This window comes from Pelodiscus sinensis, chromosome 2, assembly GCF_049634645.1.
Source record: "Pelodiscus sinensis isolate JC-2024 chromosome 2, ASM4963464v1, whole genome shotgun sequence".
Classification (NCBI taxonomy): Eukaryota; Metazoa; Chordata; order Testudines; family Trionychidae; genus Pelodiscus; species Pelodiscus sinensis.
In genome coordinates this window covers 53,733,698-53,757,981 of record NC_134712.1, presented here as the reverse complement: position 1 = coordinate 53,757,981, position 24,284 = coordinate 53,733,698, and the positions used below count along the sequence as shown (strand labels likewise).

General features: G+C 44.0%; 1 protein-coding gene across 10 annotated transcripts in view; it reads right to left on the bottom strand.

The window, feature by feature from the left end:
- STAU2 (staufen double-stranded RNA binding protein 2) overlaps nt 1–21,965 on the bottom strand; it is a 236,454-nt gene extending 214,489 nt beyond the window's left edge. For 8 of the 10 annotated variants that reach the window (XM_075920512.1, XM_075920516.1, XM_075920517.1 and 5 more), the window contains exons 1-3: nt 21,681–21,829; nt 5,257–5,464; nt 3,687–3,817 (exon numbers count right to left, since the gene is read on the bottom strand). In XM_075920512.1, the coding sequence (XP_075776627.1) occupies nt 3,687–3,817; nt 5,257–5,455 (330 nt within the window). In that variant the 5' untranslated portion in view covers nt 5,456–5,464; nt 21,681–21,829. Of the gene's footprint in view, nt 1–3,686; nt 3,818–5,256; nt 5,465–16,541; nt 17,216–21,680; nt 21,830–21,871 lie in introns of those variants that run through there. The other 2 variants (XM_075920513.1, XM_014577743.3) reach the window with 2 other exon arrangements.
- Between the last annotated feature and the right edge of the window lie 2,319 nt (nt 21,966–24,284).

Here is a 24,284-nt window from a genome sequence, read left to right as displayed (position 1 = left end):
TTTTAATTGAGCTAAATCAGGAGCCACAAAGTTAAAGCTGGATACAAACAGTGGATTCAACATGTGAACGCACATGTCATAGCCAAAGAATACTTGTATATGCGAACAAGCATTTGAACTACAAACTAGGTCACTATCTGCCTAAAAACTAATTCTGAATTATGTGTGCCTGTACAAATTCATACAGAATTTGTTATTACCTCTCTTTTTCTTAAGCACAGTTCTGAAAATTTGGCCATGTATGTCCCTGAGAATTTTAGTCCAGCTCTCAGTATTACAGTTTACATCACCAATTACTAACTTATTTATCTGAAATATACTCATAATTGCTGGCAAAAAAAGAATGCTCTTCATTAATTTAATTTCTATTAAATATAGGTAATATAATACTAACCTAGGAATGAAACCTTGACATATTTAAGATAATCACAATTAAACCAATGAACAAACGGATTATATACATTATTTGACAACAGAACTGAAACCTTATTTCTGGATCCAGAGTTAAAATATTTGTATTGTACAACACTGAACCCATGTAACGTTTCTGTGAAAAAAGCAGATTTTCACATTTCTATGAAAAACATGATTGATAAAGATCTTATGTCTAATCTATATATCTATCTCGTGCCTCTCTTACTAGCACAAAGTGTTACAAGAATTCAATATATTAATCAGAATAAGGGCATGCTCAGCTGATTTCCATAGCTAGAAAACTGACTTTCACATTTAGTATGTTTCAGCCCATTTGATAGAAGTCTCCTGCAAACAATAATAACCAGAAAGAGGTGGAAATTTAATTAAAATTGGTCAGAACCATAATAAAGACTCAAATAATCAATTAGAGGTTTGGAGACCAGTGGCCCTAGATGAACAAGGCTTTTCTATGGTTTGATATGCATTTCAAATGATTTTCTGAGGACGTTTTTGTTCATAATATCTATCAATTATATTATGGCAAAATCCAGAAATTCAACACTTGTCATGATTTGTGTTCTTTCACTCCACTGTCTTTGTCTTTACAGGGTCACTCTCATTTGACTATTGGTGGCTCTTTCTTAACTTCTCTTTCTTCTGTATGAAGAATTTTTTCATCGCTTTCCTGATCCTGCAGTGGGGCTGAGTCCCTCAACTCCCTCTCATTCCTTTGCACTTATCTGTTTTACTTTTTTTTTAAATTACAGTTTCTCTCCTAAAACCCCACTGGCATAGAACAACAGCACTGCAGACCAATCTGACAACTCAACTGAGAACAATACACTACAATAACAAAGTTCAGGCTCATGCTGGGTCTCTGGCTTGCCTACGTTCAACAGCACAGTTTCCTCTCACACACTGTTCAGACTTTCTGGAGGGGCAATCTCTAGAAATTTTAACTGTATTGCAAGTGAGTTCCTCCTTTCCATGGAACATCATTATTTGCCTCTTTACATTTGATCGCAACTGTTAACACTTACTTGCCAGAAAAAGAAAACCAGAACAGGAAGTAAAGGAAAACAACACAGTTTACTGGGACTGATGTCTGTCATATAGACTGCATGTATTACAGCAGATGTCTCTGAAATGTATGAAAACCACTAGAGAAGATAGCTAAGCATATGCAACAGGAGAGTAGCTCCAGGCACTCTGTGTCCAGGTAATTCCATGGAAGAGGGCAGCAGCAATTCATGCTTTTGGGGTATACTTTTTTTTGGACAGAGACTTGGTTTTGTTTTGCCAGTTGTAGAGCACTATGTTCAGTAACAAATAAATATATAACAGCTACTATAACATCGTAACTTCTATGTAAATATTTTCTGCGTGCCAAAGAATTGCAATTATGTCCGACTTCTTTAAAATCATCCTTGTTCTTTTTCACACTCAACTTTTCATCTGTTACCTGCACTTGAAGGGTCATGTCTAACTTAGACTAAGTTTTTCTTGACGGGGACCTAACCTTTTTATACCATATGTTTTGTAAAGTACCTAGCACCCTTTTGGGGACTATAAACATAATTAATAATTATAACAAATGACACCCATAATAGTGAACAGAGCCAAGCATCATAAAAAAGTTGTACACTTGCCTATTTGCTCGGATAAGCTTCTAAAACTCAGCTTCCTAAATCTATATAGGAATCATCAAGCAATTATGAAACATTAGCCTCTTAGGGCCCAAATTAGGAATCCCCACAAAAAATACAACAGACAAAACTACAAAAATCTAAGAGGCCCAAAGTATTTCATAAGCAGGAATTGTAACATATTTGTTTCATAAAACATATGTATTTTCATTAAAACCAAAGTGAACTTTTTTTGCTTCCTGCTGTTTCTGGATTCCAACATACAGAAATGAGATTATAAGGATAACATAACACAAATCCTTTGATTATTGATTAATGTTCTTGGAAGATACAGGCAAAATGAGCCTTCCTATATGCACCTAACATTCCACAGATTTCTGTGGAACAACAGTGGCATAAGTAAACGAGAACCAGTGGAAGGATTAAAGAAAGTATCAAGTAGATGTAACGTGAGAAAAAGCACAAAGCCAAAAGCCCAATCCCACAAGGTGCTGAGAATTGAAGTGCTTTCATCTCCCACTGATCTTGACAGACATTGAAGGTCTGATTATTTAGTTGCCATGAACCTTGTGCTGTCATTTGCACCGGTGCAAAGTAGGTGCAAAAAACTGCCAAACCAAAATGGTAGTGTTTTACACCCATGTTGCACTGGTTATAATGCAAATGCAAAGGGCAGCATTAGGAGAGCACATGCAGAACTTCTTGGGAGAGGCTAAGTGACTTGCAGGATCAGACTGCATGTTATTAACAAGAACTCTGTTCAGCTTCTCTGCTGTTAAGATGCAGAGTAGACCTTAAAAGGTTCTTGAATATAAAATCTGATCTTTGCTCTCCCAAGCTCAATATTTTAGTCATCTTTCTTGTGAGTTTGCCCTTAAGGAGGAAAGAAATCTGAAACTCTTTCATGTAGATATGTTCCTCTAGGTCCACTGCCATCTGAAACAACCATGGTATGTTCTCACAGATCACAGCTGACTATCAAAACAGGAGGGAAGCTTGACAAGGATGCTAAGATCTTTATATCAGAAGAACCATTGTCACTGAGGACCTTAAGGAAGGCTACACAGGATTTAAAGGAAAATACTGTGATAAACATGTTGTGCTTTTCACGTGGTGATATAATTAGACGATTTGCTATCAATATAACTAACTTTATGTAAACTAAGGAAAACTTATTAACACAAAACAAATGGGAAAGTATTAGCCCAGCGCTCTGTTAGCAGTGGGTCTGCAGTGCCTTGAAATGGATCTATGTGAGATTTTGAGAAGCATACTGCTAGGGTCTTGGTGGGAAGGAGTCTTTGTGAAGCTCAGCAGTGAACCTCGCAGATGATTAAGCCAGGGTGTTCATGGACTCTGAAGAAACCTTGCAGAGAAAAAGATGAAGGCCAAGAAGTATAATCTCAAGGCCAGGGGTAAGTGAGGCAGACGGCAATGATATAAAGATCTTCAGGGCTTTAAGAGTGACACAGAACAACTTCCTAAACACCATTACACAAACAAAGCAAAACAAATCCCTTGCACTATAAACCTGATTGTGTTTGGCAAGTGCACTTGTTCAAACCATGACATTAGCTGTTCATAACTTAAGGTATGCCTCATAACCTGGAACTGTAACCTTACCTTGGCATGAGCAGGCCCTCTTTCATTCAGAAGTTTATACAGGGGTTGAATTCTATTGAAACGGGCTAACTCATTTACCAGACACATTGGAGTTTTCTCTTTGGGGTTTGCCATGTTATCTTGGAGAGGAGCTGTAAATAAAGAGTCTGTAAAGTTTTTGTGGAGAAATGTATTCTTCACAACTTTGCAAAACTTTGCAAAAGTAGAAGTATGTTTAAAAAAGAAAAATACTTTGGCTAAAAAAAACCCTCATACTACACTAAAAATATGAGATTGCATTAATGACAACAAAACAGAACTGAGGTAATATAATGTTTAAATACTATTTACATATTTATAATTTGAGAATACGTCTTTTATTGTGGCCATTTCAATTACATGCAATACAAAAAAAGTTCAAAAATCTCTCAAATAATGAGGACAGCATAGTGGACATTTACATATTTTAACTTGTATATTATACCATGTCTCTGACTATTACTTTCTGCTCTGTACTCATTATTGGAGTTATTTTTTCTTTAAATGCAACTTCTAAATACAGCATTGGATAACAAGAGGGTTACAGAATACAAAGAACTTGTGATCCCACACTTGTTTACCCATCAAAACAGTAGTAGTAGCATAGAGGTTTGAAAGAATGTTGGGAAGAATGAGGGTGTCTCGCCAACTTTATTTCTTTCAACAGTTTTAGGGATTCTGTTCTGTTTTCATAAACCCAGATTCTTTATATATGTTTCTTTATTGTCTTTATTCTCCTGATCTTTCTTTCTTTCATCCTTGTATTTATCCCCAACGCAAACTTGCACTGCTGACTTAATTTTGGGTAACATTGCACTTTATTTTATACCCAATTGAGAACAAGAACTACAACAGTTATTAGGTTATAAAGGAAATGTCATTTTCTGCCAAATAGACTGAAGACATTTTGTTCTACAGAAGAAAAATGTACTTGATTATCTTCATGCTGTATTAAAACTTCGCTATAAAAGATCCATGTAGGACAGGGATGAGCAAATACTACACCATAGGCCGGATCCAGTCCGCCAGGGTTAGCTCCTGGCGGGCCGCTACTGCCAGATTTAGCTTCATGACCTCAGACGCTGGCAATCACAGCTCCTGTTGGCCATGGATCACCGTTCCCAGCTATTGGGAGCTGCTGAAAGTAGTGTCCTAGTCTGTGCCACTTCCCGCCACGCCCACTGACTGGGAATGGCAATCCACAGCCAACAGGAGTTGCGATTACTAGTACCTGAAGCCATTCAGTAAATATAGCAGCGGCAGCCCACCAGGAGCTAACACTGGAGAACCGCCGCCATGTTATTGCCCACCTCTGATGTAGGATGCAGCAGAAGAGTGTATTTTTTTCTGGACTTCCATATTTCTTAACAATGTACCATCATAAATCAAAATTCAGCTAAAGAAACTAAATTCTATAAATAGCATTTGAAACCAAAACATTTTTCTACAGAGTTTTATTTATGTTCTTTTGGGGTTTTTTTATATGAAAAATACATCAAGTGAACTTCTTTGCAAAACAAAAATAAGTATTCTAAGCAAAACATCTCCTTACCTGGTGAGTGGCTAGATGGTGCAGAATCCATAAGACCAGCTGTTGGACTGTTACAGCTGGCAGCTGGTTCTGAAATGGATCCATTCATTGAGGCCTGCAGACCCAGTGAACTTGCATTTGTTATAGATGGGGTTAGCACCATAGGGGAAAGGGTAGGTCCACAGAGGTTTGCTGTAGTCTGCATTTTAACTTGTGCCATTGTCTATCACTGCAATAAACAAAGATTTATTAACAGAGTACCTTCAGATTTCTGAAAGCCAAAATGGAAGTATTCATATCAATACAATTTTACGTTGCATTTATACATTTACAATGCAATTTTACATTGCATTTTTCATTGCGGCATTTATATAGCATTTTTCATGCAATATTAATAACTGATGGCTCACAATACCCCCATGAAGAAAGGGAAGAATTACTATCCCAATTTATAGACTAAGAAATTAGGACACAGGGAAGTTAAGTGACTTACACAAAGCCATATAGCAAGACTACACCAGAGCTAAGAATACAATCCAATTTCCTAACTCCAAGTTCTATTCACCATCCTTCTTAAGAGACAGTGTAAATATGAAAAATGCTAGAATAAAATTTCATTTACAGTTTTGCTGGGGAAATTATCAGAGTCAGAGATTTTTGGAAGCCAGACAACATCTATGAAATTCATTTCCACCAAAACTCACTACTACAAATCTAACCACTTCCTGAACAAAATGCAAGACTCATCTTTTTGCCAAAGCCTTCTCATTAAGACGCAAGTGCCTGTATCAAAAGTAAACAGAGAAAAATAAAAACACAAAATAACTTCTCATTCCTGTTCTCAGACCAGAAGACAGAAAAATAAGAGTTCAAGGGCAGAGTGGAAAAGTAAAGTGTTATACAACTAGCACATTTACCCAGTATTGCTCCTGTCCTTAAGTAGGGGCTCAGAGTAGGAGACTGGGGGTGTAGGAGGTGCAGGAGTCAGGGCTGGGGGCTCTGGGCAGCAGGAGAGAGAGAGAGTATGTGTGTGTGCAGGATGGTAAGCAGGGGGACCAAAGCTCCCCCCCAAAAAAAAATTCGTATCAGGGTTGCTTGCTCTTCCTCTTCCTGTCCCTTTCAGGGAGTGAGAGCAAAGAGCACAGGCTCATCTGACTCCTTCAGTCCCCAGCCAGAGTAAGGAATGCAGCAAACTGCACTTTCCCCTCCCTCCCTGATAATGGGAAACATCTTGGACTGAAATGGAGATGAACGTAGGAGATAGCTGTGTAGAGAGTCTCTGGGTTAAGCTAAAAGGGGTAAAAAAGGAGGGTGATATCATGCTAGGAGTCTACTACAGGCCACCTAGCCAGGTGGAAGAGGTGGATGAGGCCTTTTTTAAACAATTAACATGACTATCCAAAGCCCAAGATTTGGTGGTGATGGGGGACTTCAACTATCCAGACATATGTTGGGAAACTAACACAGCGTGGCACAGGCTATCCAATAAGTTTCTGGACTGCATTGGAGACAACTTTCTGTTTCAGAAGGTTGAAAAAGCTACCAGAGGAGAAGCTGTTCTGGATTTGGTTTTAACAAATAGGGAGGAACTAATTGAGAACTTGAAAGTGGAAGACAGTATAGGGAACAGTGATCATGAAATAATAGAGTTCACGATCTTAAGGAAAGGTAGAAGGGAGACCAGCACAACTGAGGTAATGGATTTCAGGAAGGCAGGTTTTGATAAGCTCAGAGAACTTGTAGGTAAGGTCCCATGGGAAGCAAGACTGAAGGGAAAAACAACTGAGGAGAGTTGGAAGTATTTCAAAGGGACGTTGTTAAGGGCCCAAAAGCAAATAATTCCGCTGTGTAGGAAAGATAGAAAATATGGCAAAAGACCAGCTTGGCTTAACAAGGAGATCTTGCATGATCTCAAAATAAAAAAGGAGTCATATAAAAAATGGAAACTAGGACAAATAACAAAGGATGAATATAGGCAAGCAACACGGGAATGCAGGGGCAAGATTAGAAAGGCAAAGGCACAAAATGAGATCAAACTAGCTACAGGCATAAAGGGAAACAAGAAGACCTTTTATAAATACATTAAAAGCAAGAGGAAGACCAAGGACAGGGTAGGCCCACTGTTTAGTGAGGAGGGAGAAGCAGTAACAGGAAACTTGGAAATGGCCGAGATGCTCAATGACTTCTTTGTTTCGGTCTTCACCGAGAAGTCTGGAGGTGTGCCTAACGTAGTGAATACAAGCAGAGAGAGGGTAAGTTTAGAAGATAGGATACACAAAGAACAAGTTAAAAATCACTTAGGAAAGTTAGATGTCAGCAAGTCACCAGGTCCTGATGAAATGCATCCCAGGATACTCAAGGAGCTGATAGAGGAGGTATCTGAGCCTTTAGCTATGATCTTTGAAAAATCATGGCAGACAGGGGAGATTCCAGAAGACTGGAAAAGGGCAAATATTGTGCCCATCTATAAAAAGGGGAATAAGAACAACCCAGGAAACTACAGACCGGTCAGTTTAACGTCTGTCCCAGGGAAGATAATGGAGCAGGTAATTAAGGAAATCATATGCAAACACTTGGAAGGTAATAAAGTGATAGGGAATAGCCAGCATGGGTTTGTGAAGAACAAGTCATGCCAAACTAATCTGATAGCTTTCTTTGATAGGATAATGAGCCTTGTGGATAAGGGAGAAGCGGTGGATGTCATATACCTAGACTTTAGTAAGGCATTTGATACGGTCTCGCATGATATTCTTATTGATAAACTAGGCAAATATAACTTAGATAGGGCCACGATAAGGTGGGTGCATAATTGGCTGGATAACTGTAGTCAGAGAGTTGTTGTTAACGGTGCTAAATCCTGCTGGAAAGGGATAACAAGTGGAGTTCCGCAAGGGTCTGTTTTGGGACCCGTACTGTTCAATATCTTCATCAATGATGTAGATATTGGGATAGAGAGTACGCTTATTAAGTTTGCAAATGATACCAAACTGGGTGGGGTTGCAACTTCTTTGGAGGATAGGGACATAATTCAAAATGACCTTAGCAAGTTAGAGAAATGGTCAGAGGTAAACAGGATGAGGTTTAATAAAGAGAAATGCAAAGTGCTCCACTTAGGAAGGAACAATCAGTTCCATACATACAAGAGGGGAAGCGACTGTCTAGGAAGGAGCATGGCGGAAGGGATCTAGGGGTCATAGTGGACCACAAGTTGAGTATGAGTCAACAGTGTGATGCTGTTACAAAAAAAAGCAAATATGATTCTAGGTTGTTATCAACAGGTGTGTTGTAAGCAAAACTCGTGAAGTCATTCTGCCGCTCTACTCTGCACTAGTTAGGCCTCAGCTGGAGTACTGTGTCCAGTTCTGGGCGCCACATTTCAAGAAAGATGTGGAGAAATTGGAAAGGGTACAGAGAAGAGCGACAAGAATGATTAAAGGTTTAGAGAACATGACCTATGAAGCCAGGCTTCATGAACTGGGCTTGTTTAGTTTGGAAAAAAGAAGATTAAGGGGGGACATGATAGCGGTTTTCAAATATCTAAAAGGGTGTCACAAGGAGGAAGGAGAAAATATGTTCCTCTTGGTTTCTGAGGACAGGACAAGGAGTAATGGGCTTAAAGTGCAGCAGGGGAGGTTTAGATTGGACATTAGGAAAAAATTCCTAACTGTCAGGGTGGTCAAATATTGGAATAAATTGCCAAGGGAGGTGGTGGAATCTCCCTCTCTGGAGATATTTAAGAACAGGTTAGATAGATGGTGTAGACAGATGGTGTAGACAGAGCTTGGTCCTGCCTTGAAGGCAGGGGGCTGGACTCGATGACCTCTCGAGGTCCCTTCCAGTCCTATTATTCTATGATTCTATCCCACAATGACCCCTTATGAATCTGGGGGATAAGAGGCTCGGCAGGGTGGGGCAATCCCAGATGGGAGAAGGGGCATTTGCCCCAGCCTGCCCCTTTCACCTGTTGGGTGAGTCTTTCTCGTTTTGTATGGTTTTATGAAAAGCAATCCCATTCCAGGCACAGCCCATTTCTCTGGCACAGTCAAACACTTCAACTGCTTGAAGTTATGATAAGAGGAAGCTATATACAGGTTGGACCTCTCTGGTCCGGCACCCTGGGCACCTGACTAGTCTTGGATGAGGGATTTTTCTGGACCAGGGGAAGGTCATTTCAGGCCCCCCCATTAGCCTCACACAAGCTTCCTGGCTCCCCTGCAGCCCAGATGAGCTTCATGCCAGCCTCCCCTCCGCAGCCCAGCTGAACTATGTGCCTGTGATCTGTAGACAGCCACCTTCTTACTCCCCCCTCACCGCACGATAGGGTGTTAAGTAGCGATTAATTTGCTAGTCGGGTAGTCGATGGAATTTCCATCAACTGCTCAACCAGTCAATAAGCACTTCCTCATTCCGCCTTTGAAATGTACAAGAGACCCAGCAAGGGCTCTTGTGCATTTCAAAGTTGGAACTCTAGGGGAGCCCAGAGCCAGTAGGAAGTCCCACTGACTCCAGGCTCCACACAGGCACTTCCTCTTTGATATGCACAAAACCCCACCAGGGGGCTTGTGCATTTCAAAGTGGAAGCACCGCATGGAGCCTGGAGTCAGCGGGGGACTCAGAGGCCCATGCTGGCCCCAGGCTCCATGCTGCACTTCCTCTTTGAAATGCACAAGAGCCTCCACTGGGGACTCCTGTACATTTGAAAGCTGGCACACCTCAGCTGATTCCGGACCCCACACAGTGCTGCCACTTTAAAATGCTGTGAGGAGCCTAACGCCGAGCTCCCCGTAGCAACAGCACCCCGGGCTCCATGCAGCGCTGCTGCTTTGAAGTACCATCCTCTTCTCTCCCTTCCCCCACTTGATGCCTCTATCTGATAGAGGCAACAAAGGGAAGGGGGTGCAACGAGTCAACTATCCTGTCAACTATTCTATAAGCATTTGCTTATCAGACAGTCGACTAGTCCTTTACATCCCTACCGTGCACCATCTCCAGGTCCCTCCTTGCAGCCCAACTGAGCCACGCACCAGCTCCCAGGCCCCCACTCCTCTGCAGCATACCAGGACACTCTGATCCTGGAACATCCCTGGTCATGCCAGACCATGGATGTTCCCAGATCAGAGAATCCCAGATTTGAGAGGTGCAACCTATACCAAATTTGGTGGTCCTAGCTCTTACTCTTTGGGAGGAATTATTGAACAGAAAGACAGACTGACACACTCTCTCAAATATATAGTAATTGTAATTATTTTATCTGCTCTCAGTGTTCACTTTATATCCTTTAGTACTCTTAACTTTAAATGAATTCTCTTATAGCCATTTCTAACTCCCGCTTCTGCAGTACAGAGGAATGCAACTGCAGCACTGCATTTGTACTGTTACAGTGTTTCAAGTGTAGACAAACCCTGATTCTGGTAACCTACCAGAATAACTACATTTATGGTGTTACCTGGAGAAAATGTCCCTAATGAGAAAAGCCCTAAAAACTACTTATTACTTTAGCTGCACAAGAATTCACCTTTAAATATTTCTTGATCCAGTTCTTAAGTTGAATAAGTTTTGCCTTTCTTCATTTAAATCATGGTTCTGGGATGCGGCTTAATATGAGGGGGCTGCAATCACTCACACCTGCAGAGGTACAGGTAAACAATGCATCTTGCTGCCAGACAGTGGCTTGCCCTTTCATGTCATGACCCAGAATCTGAAAACTCCTGATCTACTATATATTTCAGAGTTTGTCTGTTTCTGTGTCTATCCCTCAGATAGGGGACATGCACTCTTCCCCAGGGCTGTGCCCGCTGCAGTTATAGGGACCATGGACGGAGGCTTCTCACCTGGCCCCAAACTGCTGTAGTGACAGAGGACTGGGATTTGTTCTCTGTCCCCTGGGCAGCCTGCATACTGAGTCCTTCCTCCCCACCCCACCTGAGAACAATGATTTAAATGAAAGAAAACAAAACGTATTTGAGTCTGAATTTGTGTTTATTAAAAGATCAGAACCCAAACAACACTGGGTAAATCTTCTAGTGGATAATATTTAAAATGTCCAAGGAATCACTCATCTATTCTCTGGTGTGATTTAGTGCTCTCAACCATACACCAACTAATACCTCATCTTTTGTTTTATCTGTCAAGACACTATCCAGAAGCATTATTTTCTTCTGAGTTATCAGTGGCCCAAAAACAAGTTATGCCATGTTTTAGAGAACCTCTTTCTATGGCTTTTGCCCTCTTGATCCTTCATAAATAGGACATAACCATTGACTTTAAAAAGCTCTGCATGGTGGACAATGCCAGACTAAATAGACTATCACTACTTTGGATTTTCAATGTATGCCATACTTTGATTCATATTAACAGGATCTTTTTAAAAAAATCTTAGTCCTATTTTACACTTTAAATGTAGAGTGACACAGAGATATGCTTGCAGTGTGAAAAAAAATCCCTGGGAACTGTAGTTAAGTTGACTTAACTCATGTGTAGAAGTGTTTAGGTCAATGCAAGAATTCTTTCATTAACTTAGCTAGTGCCATTCTAACTACGGCAGCAAAGAAACCCCTTCTGTTGCTGTAGAAAGCATCGACATTAAAGTGCTACAGAGACACTGCTGCAGCACCCATTGAGTAGATATGGCTGTTGAAATTCTATGATAAGGTTCAGAGAAGATTTTAAGAACTTTAAAAAAAATATACTGCTTTTTAATTTTTAGCCATAGAGTCAATTACATCCATCAGTGAAGATCTTTATTTTCCTTCAGAAGCTTTGTCACAACCTGCACAACTGCATACAGTGTTGTTGGCAGAGCAGGAGGAGATTTTGCGTGCTCCCCTGCTCCCAGGCCCTGATTGGTCTGGGGGAGCACAGGAAGTCTCCTCTCACCGCCAGGAGCATGGGTGCCTAGGGGAAACCTGGGGGGGAGAAGGGGAGGAAAAGAGACTCCCCTACCCGCAGACCAATCAGTCTCTGGGTGGGGAAGCCCAGAAGCATCCTGGCCCCGTCCCTTCCTGTGCAGCCCTAGCAAAAAATTATTGCCCACCCAATATAAAAAAAATAACTGTTTAGAAATTCTTGACTTCAATTAACAATAAGCAAGTGGCTAACTAGGATTACCTAATATAGTTTGTTTAAATTATTATGCATGAGGGCACCACACATAAAAGTTTATTCTATCCCTTATCCTCAGCTCCCTTTTCTTTGATTCTACAAGCTATTCCATACAGAACTCCACTAATTTCATGTGTGTTAACAGACTCCTTAGCTGGTTTGGTAACCTTGTGATTAGTGCATCTGGTGCTGCCTCCTTTTGAGTGGGTCTTGCAGTGCTGGTCCTCTTTTAATCAGAAGCATACAAGAAGTGTGGTTTCAGTCCCTCCTGCAGTAGGGGCCTGGCAGAAGAGCCTAGGCCTGACCGTTCCATCAGCTCTGAGCTAGGGCCCTAGAAGGATCAATGTGTGACTACTGAAGTTGCCCTTGTAATTACTCTCCCTGGAACACCTCCTCCCCCTTTTTCTCTCCCAGCTTCTAGTCTAGATAAGGTGAAAAGAAGAGGGGGAGAAAAGGAAAGGCCATCAAACCATCAGCCCCAAAGAGGCTCAGTATATAGTCTCTATTACCTCAGGGAAGCTTCCCAAGAACTGTTGTCAGGTCCTTCCTTCAGGGGATATCTGTTCTCCTTCCCCACAGCTTCCTCTTTTTGAGCTGGGCTGCTCTCTTTATAAATTAAACCAGTGGTTCTCTCAACCTATTTACTATTGTGGGCCACATATGCAGCTCTCTGCGCTATGTGGGACACATCTACACAATATACATATACTACCAATATGGCCCTAAGGATTCCACATGGGCTGCAGCTGTGCACTCATGGGGCTGAGGGTTGAGAAGCAGGAAGAGCATGTTCTACAGTCTGAAGGGATGGAACTTCCTGGTCTCAGTACCATCCTTCAAACCTTTCCGGTCTTGTCTGGGGTTTGTATTCCCCATCACAACCTAGAAAAACATGCAGGATCAGAGCCTTACATCATAAGCATTAACTATATATTTGAGAGAGTTCGTGTATGCAGGTGTGTGTCAAGAACTCCTCCTAAATGTCTCAGAGGGGTAGCTGTGTTATCCTGTAACTAAAGAAACTTAAAAAACAACAATGGTCTTGTAGCACCTTAGAGACTAACCAAAAAATATATAGATAGTATAATGAGCTTTCATGGGCACAACCCACTTGTCATCTGAAGAAGTGGGTCATCCTCCTAAATGGTAAAATCTAGGAGCACCAAATTTAGTATGCAAGGTACAGGTTTGGTTGTGCGAGGTCATTGGCCTGGAATACCATTGTTTGAAATAAAAAGGCAGAGGTCTGCCAGCAGGCAGTTTTACTGCAGAATGATCGGGAGAGGAGTCACAGTAAGCAAGTGGCCAGCTAGGGATGAGGCTCTGGATGTTGCTAGTCACCATAAACGGGCCCCCATGGGAGGGGGACCACTCCAACCCAGTTGGCGCAGCCCTCAGCACATGGGGCCTCTAGCTGCCAGCCTGCCTGAAGGTGGGCCCAGCAGGGCTAAAGCAGTTCTTTGCGCATGGTGGGACGGAGGCTGTTCCTGGGCGCCAGTTAACCAGTTATCATAAAAATAATCTGGTACAGGTGATGCCTATCGGGTTACTTTTTACCCCTTCATATCCCTACCTCCTGCACCGATCCCTCACACACCTCCCAACCCCTTGCCCTGACTCTTGCTTCCCTCACCCTCAGCCCCTCCATCCCCTGCTCTGAGTCCCTCCTCACTCCTAACTGAATCCTGTACCCCCCATACCTCTCAGCCCCCTGCCTTGACTTCTGCACCCTCCACCCACGCTTCTAGCTCCTCCTTAATGACCATAGTAACACCAAGTTAATGAGCTCATTCTATATATTTGTGTAGTGCCCATTGTGTAGGGATGTTAAGAGTATAACTGATTAACTGGTTAACCAAAAAGCTGATGCTTTTCAGTTAATGGTATTGGTCTCCCAGGGAGGCAACTTCACTGCGGCAGAGTCGTGCTGGACAGAAGTGGTAGAGTAGGAAGGCCAGCAGCCCTCTCCTTCCCCTGTCCCCAGCTGCCATTTCCGCCCATCCACTCCCACTTGTGAGGCTGCCGAGGTTGCCCATTCATATCCCTATTAACAAGCGAAATAAGTTTCCAGTATTTTGCAGCATGTAGCTTAAATGTCAGCATACAGGAAGATATTTGATATACAGTAAAACTCCAGTTTGTCCGGCATCCAGTGGTCCGGCACCCCTGATAGTCTGGCACCACCTGGAACCCGGAAGTGCTCCAGGCAGCCGGACAATTGGAGCTGCTCTGCCCCGGGCTTCCCTGTGTCAGTCGCTGTCAGTTTCAGCAGCGGCTGACTCGGGGTAAACGGGGCAGAGCAGCTGGGGTGCTGGGTTGGTCCCGTAGCACCACCCATTGGCGCTGTGAGACCAACCTAGCAGCACCCCAGCTGCTCTGCCCTGGGCGTCCCCAAGTCAGCCGCTGCTGAAACTGACCAGCGGCTGACTCGGGGAAGCCCAAGGTAGAGCAGCTGGGTTGCCAGGTTGGTCCTGCAACACCGCCCCCCCACCATACCTCCCACCCCATCCCAGACCCCTCATAGCCCCCCTTCCGATAATCCGGCATATCTGATAATCCAGCACCCCCTGGGTCCTAAAGGTGCCGTATTATCTGAAGTTTACTGTACAAGCAAGCATTTTGGTTTTGATAAGACGCATAGGTTGCTAATACACACTACAGGTAACATATTGCAACTATGCCTGTCAGGCCTCTTAGATGTACAATATATGTTATACCACAGTTGTAAGCCCTACTGCATAATTCTGATATGCTAGAAAGTATTAATTGCTGCCATCAAGCATGTCTTTTACCTACAGGCCATCTGAGACCACATTAAAGTTGATGGACTGCTAGCCACCCTTCATTCAGCTGAGTAGAAGAAGGAATTAAGATCATTTAAGAAATAAGACAGCAGTAGATAACAGAAGCCACCATGCAAGGTACTGGCCACATGCAAAGCTGGTCAGCAGCTAAGAAATGTAGGTAGAAGGGCTTCCCCGGGGGCTGACTGAAATGTTGTGGCATTGATCAACTACAGCTGTGTATTTTGGAGGCAGAAAGGCAGGTAGACAGCAAGAAAAATCCAGCAGAAAGGGTGAGTAGTCATCATAAGTATGGCCCTGAGAGGGAACAGGGGGAGGACTCTTTGGGAGAGTGCTGCAAAGACAAGCTTGGAAATTGTGAATGAGGAATCTGTCAGTTGTTATTTGTTCCTACTGGCTCAGGGAACCAGGATTTTGTGTACATTCTTTATAAATATATATGATTGCAGCAAATACCTATCCCATATAATCAATTTGTCCCCTAGTGAAAACAACCCAAATATTGGCTAATAACTCAGGCCAAAAGGATAACTAGATATTTCACAGAATTCTCTTTCTGCTTTTCATTGTGCCTTTAAATGCACACTTCCAGCTCCTCCTAGCCATAAATTACCAAGGAACATAGGGGTCTAGTCCTACAGCCACTGAGGGCCTTCAGCTCCCCTTGGCCTTGCATAAGGCACCCACTAACTCATAGAATAAGGCCCTACAGACATTGAAGCTCAAAATAGAGGTATAAAAAGATAGCTAAGAAAAAATATGACCCAAACCAGATCACACTGCCATTCTATGGGTCCCTTTCCAACTCATTTTATTCCAAAATGTGACAGTTCTCATATAGCAAATATAACACAATGAGCTTTCCTCAAATCAATAGCAGGGCTTTAAAAAATCCAATAACTTCCTCACAGTAGCCTGTGGAAAATTCATTTTTTAACCTGTGAAGAGACAGCACCAGGCTCCCTTTGCAGCTCATGGCTTTTGCAAGCAGCTGCACAGTGAAATTAACAAAGCTAGTCAGTGTCATGACTACCATTCAGAATTATACACCAGAGACATGGTCTCAAATAGTGTGATTTCACTGGGTAGCAACCTGCTAGAAACTAGGGCTGTAAAATCCCATTTAATCAGTAAATTCATGGAGTTTAGGTCCATCGCTGGCTATTAGCCAGGATGGATAGGAATGGTGTCCCTAACCTCTGTTTGTCAGAGGCTGGGAATGGATGACAGGAGAGGGATCACTTGATGATTCTGTGTACCATTCTGTTCACTCCCCCTGGGACATCTGGCATTACCCAGTCAGAAGACAGGATACTGGGCTAGACAGACCTTTGGTCTGACCATGTATGGCCTTTCTTATGCAGCTAGTTAAACATTATATTTAACCAGTTAACCACTTACACGGGGACAGGCGGGGGAGCCATTCCAGACAGACTGGAGCACCTTCTCCTGCAGTGCAGTGGGCCCTTCCCATCATGGGTGGAGGCTGCTTCAGCTGGACTGGAATGCTGGGCTGGAGTGCCCTCTGCCCGCACAGGGACCCACCAGGCTGGATTCATTCAAATCTCTAGAAACCCTACCAGTCTGCCTCTTTCCAGCAAAGATAGCATGGTAGCCGTGCTCTCTCAGTAGTGCCTTGCCCCTGGACTCATCAATGACATCCTTGCCCTCATTTTTATACCTGTCTCTAGCCAGGTTTAGTCTTCCACCAGATAAGTGTCTGGTAAGTTTATTCAAACTGTGATTCTATACAGTACAAAGATTTTTTCCTTGTTGTTGAAATATGACAAAGAAAATTAGTTAAAAGGTTATGGGGATATGACAATGCTGGGCAGCTAAATTAAAGGGTATTGTTCTAGATGCCTCAACCAGCCATACATAGCAAGCACAAACTTTTCTGATTCTAGTATTACACAGCCATAGATAGCCTTCTCATATTGGTCCATACTTGTCATAAAGTGAAATTACTATAATACTATCCAAGATGATGCCTGGTAAGACCATTTTTCAGATTTTCCATTGAAGCTTTGATCTTTCAGCATATACATAAATGTACTTCAGATAATGTACTTCAGGTTCAAACCCCGCTGTGGCTGTGCAATTTAAAAAAACAGTAAGAGCCTGGGATCCTACTGCCTTTTAAATTGCAGAGCTATAGCGGGGTTTGGTCCCAGCATAAGCTGGGACTAAGCAGGGCTGCCTGTTCAGCCAGTAGCAGCCCCCTGCAGACAGGAACTCCTGCCTGCAAAGCAGCCCTTGACCACAGTGCCTTGCCGCAGAAAGGGGCTGTCCACAGAAGTCCCAGTGGGGAGTTGGGACCACCATGGACAAGAACTGCTTCTGGAGCAGCCTTCCTCCTCTCCCCCCCCCCCCACCAGCTCTGATGTAGAGGCAGCAAGAGGGAAGAATAGAATGCGAGCAATTGACTCGACTACCCAATAAGTTTATCGGATAGTCAACATCTTTCTTAGGCTACGTCTAAACAGCGGCACTATTCTGAGATACCGGAAGTATCCCGAAATAGCTATTCCACATCTTTAAATGTTCCCATTATTTCAAAATATATCTCGAAATAATGGGTGCATTATTCCGGCATCCCTATAACCCATATTCCACGACAGTTAAAGGATTTGTCAGAATAGCACTTTATTTCGAGGTAAGGATGCAGTGTAGGTGCACCTTTACACCCCTAGTGTGAGTTTGATGAACCACTAGCACTTAAAGAATTTGGTGGATTCTCCATCACTACCAATTTTTATAATCTAGACTGGATGTTTTCCCAAAAGATAAAATCTAGGAATTATTTTGGGGAAGCTTTCTGGCCTGTTACACAAGTCACACTAGATGATCATAATGATCCCACCTGCCTGTGGAAACTATGGTATAAGTGAGACATATTACTAGTATAGCTGGCACAAAGCACCTGCATACCAATATAATTCCATCTACTTTAAGGGGATATACTGATTCAACTATAACAGTATATCTTAAAAGGTATAATTAATTAATGAAGGTAAGCCCAAAATATGCAACCAGCTGCCATCTCTGATCAAAGCCCAAATGATTCTGGAATTTCTATTTGCAGAACCATCAGCCACTTGATTTGCAAGCATAATATAGTAAAATACAAAACAAAAAAGGAGGAATGGTAGGTAGTCTGAACACAGGAGTGTGAATCAGTAACTCCAGAGTTCTGATTTTAGATCTGATAGTATCTCATACTGATTTTAAGCAAGTCATTAAATCTGAACCTCTCTCATAAAAGGATGAGTAATAAAGCTTATAAACTACACTGAAGATAAAAATGCAAACAACTGTTATTGGTCAAGCAGGGCATTCACTTTGTTTAATCAGTTTCATATCAATAACAGACAATGAAGAGAATAAGAGAAGCAGATTAGATGACTTAACAGTAAAATGAAGCCTTAATGGAAGCACCCTGTATAGCTGCTACAGGTTATTACACATTCCTGTCCTTCTCACTGCCACCTGCCAGATCAGCCTACATAAGCAACAAAGTATGCAGCCCTTCAGTAGGGTTGCCAATTTTGGTTGGATGTATTCCTGGAGATTTAATCACACAACAATCTTTAAATATTAATCTTTCATTCCTGGAGATTCCAAGACAATCCTGGAGAGTTGGTAAATGGCCACCCTACCCTTCATTCACGTACAACTGTTAGAAAACATTTGGTCTACAACTCAAAGTCTGCTTCACAATTACACTAGGTATTGTACAAAGAAGGTTTTTGGCAGAAAAGGAGAGGATTGTAAATGTACACTTCTATTTGACAAAATAGAATAGATTTCTTCTTTTCAATGCCATAGTTCAGGCAGGGAAACAAACTATCTAGAGGAAGTATGATAGGTGCTGCATAGTTAGGGAAGCAGCCTTAGAATTCAAAGATCTAGCTCAGCCACTGATTCATTTTGTAACCTTTCACTTACTATCCCACTTTATAAATAAAGACAGTACGTGATCCATGCCTCATATTTAGAACCGTGTAAATCAGGAGGAAATCCACAGAAGTCAACAAGTCACATTTATAAAACTGGAAAGAGAGGAAAGTCAAGCCTATGTTCTCTGCTCCAAAGAACAGTTTATGTGAGCTATGCCATTGATATAATGTGTTAACTTGGGAACATCATTTAGCTTCTCTGTATTTCAGGGGTAAAACTGGGGTAACAATTCATCTTTGTAAACCACTTTCAGATTTCGGAATAAAAGATTACTCAAGAACATGTTGTTGTTTATTATTATTATTATTATTATTAATAGAAACAACTGTTGGGGAGACTGAAGCCAGATCTATGCTATGGGGGAAGGTCGGCTTATGGTATGCAATTCCAAGTACATAAATAATGTAGGTGGAGTCAATGTACCTTCAGCCAAACTTCAGTGCAAGGTCAATGGAAGACAGCCTCCCATTGACTTCCCTTACTCCTCATGCTAAATCGAGCACCGGAAGATCGACCACCGCAGGCATTGATCTTCCTGCAAGTCTAGATGTGGCCTCAGTTATTCAGCTTAGTAAAGAGATTTATAAAGCCTTTCACAAATTGATAATCTGAAACTAGCATAAATTGTTTAGCAGCATTGGCTGAATAATGGTTTATGTTAAATGCAGCAGTGGCATCAATACAGTTTCTAGTGGCCAATATCCACGAGTGTTGGATATCTCCAGAGGGCTCTAAATGAGCATGAGAACTGAGATCTGCTGTAGCACATCCCTTCAAAGCAGAGTTAAGATTCATCGTGTGGGCAGCACTGGAAATCTTGCATTGCTGCCAGCTTTCTTCAAATAAAAGCCTTCATCCATCAGAATGTCTGGCACCTTTGGTAAGCCCTACAGTCACACAAAAACCCTAATCAGAAAAAAAAAAAAAAAAAAAAAAAAGCAGCTCTCTATAGTAAGAAAACTTTCACTGGTATATTACTGCAATTGCACAGAGGCCAACTCTAATGCACTGCACCAGTACAGAGCAGGATTTACACTGTGGCAGATTAATCTGTGTACACCTGAGATAAATCAACAAATCCATTTTGCTTCAGTTTACTCGTCTTTAATCTGTACTCTCTTATGTACGTATGTAGTTATACCTGTGACAATTTCCTTCATGAAAGCAAAGCCTTCTGATAGTATAGTTATTTCTGTATATTCACCATGGACAGCATAAAGATCTGCATTTTTAATCCTAAAAATTGCAAAGAAAACTATCCATATGACCCAAAGAAACAATTTGCTGGGAAGAAGAGCATCACTAACTGCACCATACATCTCCATTTCCAATCTGGCCACATTGCAGGGAAATTCACCCTCAGAAGACAACAGGTAATGTCTTCCTGAGACGGTCTTCATAGAAGCCCTACCAGCAGAGGATGCCAGCACAAAACAATTCCCAGCTGTTCTAGACTGGTCTCCTCTCAACTTCGTGATGGTAACTGTCCAGCCCCCACCAACCAGTGCAGCCCCCAGCAAAACAAATTTGTGAGGGCTTTGCACTGCTGTCATCATGGTTCATTTTCTTCCACAGGGGACCCCAATGCCTGGGTTACACAGGCAAAAGTGTGAGTAACTTGGGGTGAATACTGCCCAACAGCACTTTAAAAAAAGCTGTGAATTCTCCTTCTAACTTCTGGTACTATTGACTTCAAAGCTAATCACGTAACACAAAATTTCAGAGTTAAGGGTTTCAAAGTTGAACATTTTATAGGAGGAAAAATGTCAGTCTATTGTGGGGGCAGGAGAAAGTTCAGGCTTGTTAAGAAAGTTTACAATTGTAGGTGAAATCTGAGTACAGTAACACTACTTTTAATCTGTTGTGCAGCTATGCAGCATACAATGTAGTGTAAGGCTTTTTGTATTGCTCTACAGTAATAGTTAAACATGGAATGTTTAAAATCCGTCATGATTAGCTAATGATCTTTTATAAGTTATCTGAAACATGCTGAATTAAAATATGGCCAATGAAAAGCTCAAAAAGCCACACTGAAAAAAAGAGGCTTGCTCTAGCCATAAAAAGCTACTTCACAAATTTAATACAGGCCTGATACAATATGCAGCCAAGCCGCAATTCGAGTGGTACTTCCACAGTAAATAATCAGTCTCCTATTTTATCACCTCAACAGCTGCAATAGCTGGGCTTTTATTCCGCGCAGGGCAGCTAAAATCCGAGTCATTTCACTTGAGCGCGGTCTGAGCGTAGAGACCGGCTGGGAGAGGAGCGACATTAGCCGGGGCAACTCCCGACCGGGGGGGGGGAGGCGGCGGCAGCATCGCACCCCGAGAGAGATGTGGGGGCCCTTGCGAGCAGGGGCGGCGGGGGCGCAGCGCTCAGCGCTGGGGGCCCAGGACCGCCCCGCGCCAAGGGAGCCGCGTTACCGGGGCAAAAGGGGGGGAAGACAACAGCTCCCCCCCCACGCCCGGATCCGCGGCTCCCCCCGCCCCGCCGCCGAGTGCCGCGGTGCGGGCCCGGCAAAGCCCCTTGCTCGTCCCCCCTCCAAGCTCGGGGCCACCGGGCGGGGGGGGGGGCGGTTACCTGGTTCCCGGGGACACTTTGGAGACGCCTCCAACATCGGCAAACACTAAAGAGAACTGACCCCGCCGCGGCCGCCGCCGGCCCCAACCACTGCGCCCCCCCGCGCCCGCCGCCGGCCCAGCCGCCGCCCCCCGCGCGCGCCGCCCGGCTCGCCGCCCGCCTCCCGGCTCCCCGAGGCCGCTGCCACTCGCCCGCAGCCCCCGGAGTCCGGCGGGGAGGCTCCCGGCGCAGCGCCCAGCCCGCCGCTCCCCCCCGCCACAGCAGCGCTAATGGCCCCGTCCGCCTCCCTTCCCCTGCGCCGCGCGGCGCCGGGCTGGCGGGTGGCAGCCAGCGCCCCCTAGCGCCAGCGCCGAGCAGCGCGCCCCGCAGGCTCTGCCGCCGCTCGCTCCCGCCGTCCTGCCCGGCTCACCCGGGCCCAACAGGCCGGAGCGCGCCCCGGCGTCCCCGGGCACTGCCTTGGGGATAGAGCAGGCTTCGCCGCGGGGCGGCTCCCGGGGAGGGGGCAGGCGTTGGGTTCGCAGCCACCATTTCGCAACGCCCGGCATTTAATGGAGGGTCCCCATCGAGATAGGCCCGGGGCTGGGTCCGCCTCTCCCCACCTTGTGCTAAAGCAAGCGCGCTTTCAGGCAGCCTGTTTGCACTCGGGGCAGGAACAGCCGCAAGGCTAGGGGGGAAAGTGGTGTAAGTAATTCAAGAAAACACCTGTGTTATGGAGTGTGGGCGAGTCCCTGGGCCCTGCATCTCCCCCCCCCCCCCCTCCGCATCCAGATGTGACTCTCAGCCAGCAAGTAGAACAGAGGGTTATTGCTTCACAGTGACACAGCATAGCACCGATTTGTAATTACCAGGGGAATCAGGAGCAGTCAGTATAATCCAATTTGGGAAGAGGGGGCCCCCCGGAGCAGGCTCCCTCCCTGCATCCTAAGCCAGCCTACTAACTCACACAATCAGCAACAGGTCCCAGCCCTGTAGACAGCCCCACCACCTCCTTTCTTCAACTTCCCCATGGCAAAAAGTGTTGCCTGATGTCACCTGATTGCATCTCCCACCTAGGCTCAAGTTACAAGACAGCCTAAGCCATTGTGTAGGTGCTGGCATGGGCAGCCTCCCTCAGTAAGAACAAAATACAGGACTATGTAGCACTTTAAAGACTAACAAGATGGTTTATTAGATGATGAGCTTTCGTGGGCCAGACCCACTTCCTCCGATCAAATAGTGGAAGAAAATAGTCACAACCATATACAGGCAGTCCCCGAGTTACGCGGATCCAACTTACGTCAGATCCGCAGTTATGAACGGGGCCCGTCTCCCTGGTCTCCAGCAGACCAGGGAGAGGAAGCAAAGTGGCGGAGCACGCGGGCAACGGACAGCCCAGACGCGTCTGGACTGTCCACTGCCCGCGTGCTCCGCGGCTTTGCTCTGCTTTGCTCCCCGTCTCCCTGGTCTGCAGACCACGGCGCGTCTGGGCTGTCCCGCTGCCCCCGTGCTCCACGGCTTTGCTCCGGACGCCTGTGGTACAGCAGCTGGGGCACTGCCGGTTGGTCCAGTAGCGCCACTCTGGGCGCTACTGGACCAACCCGGCAGCACCCCAGCTGCTCTGCCCCAGGTGTCCCCAAGTCAGCAGCTGCTGAAACTGACCAGTGGCTGACTACAGGAAGCCCCTGCCCCAGGCTTCCTGGAATCAGCCGCTGATCAGTTTCAGCAGCAGCTGACTTGGGGATGCCTGGGGTTCTTAAGTTGAATCTGTGTGTAAGTCAGAACTGGCGTCCAGATTCAGCCGCTGTTGAAACTGATCAGTTTCAGCAGCAGCTGAATCTGGATGCCAGTTCCGACTTACATACAGATTCAACTTAAGAACAAACCTACAGTCCCTATCTTGTATGTAACCCGGGGACTGCCTGTATACCAAAGGATACAATTAAAAAAATGAACACATATGAAAAGGACAAATCACATTTCAGAACAGAAGGGGAATGGGGGGGGAAGGAAGGTAAATATCTGTGAGTTAATGATATTAGAGGTGATAATTGGGGAAGCTATCTTTGTAATGGGTAAGGTAGTTGGGGTCTTTGTTCAGCTCCCCCCCGCCCCCGCGGAGAGTGTTACACCAGACTAACACAGCTACATTTCTATCACTCTCCCTCAGTAAGAGTCACACCCAAAACTCCCCTACCAGCTGGGTACCAGTGCAGTGCCCAGAGAAACTGTGGTGCACACACATACACACAGGGTATTTCTACACTTGCACCCTCTTTTGATAGGGGGATGCAAATGAAGACATTCAAAATTGCAAATAAAGCTGGGATTTAAATATCCCATGCTTCATTTGCATATTCGTGTTATGGCGCTATTTTGAAATAACAGATGCTGTGAAGATGCAGTTATTTTGAGAGAAAACCCTTCTCTCAAAATAACTGGTAAACCTCATTGTATAACTAGATCTAGTCTGACTCGTTCATAATTTATATGAAACTTACCACAAAAAAAAATGAAATGTAAATGATTTAAACTATATAGTGTAAACACTTAGCATAGCTACCAAGCTGCATCATATTTTGACTTTCCATTGTTTGGGAGAATAAACCATATATATCTCACCATCAC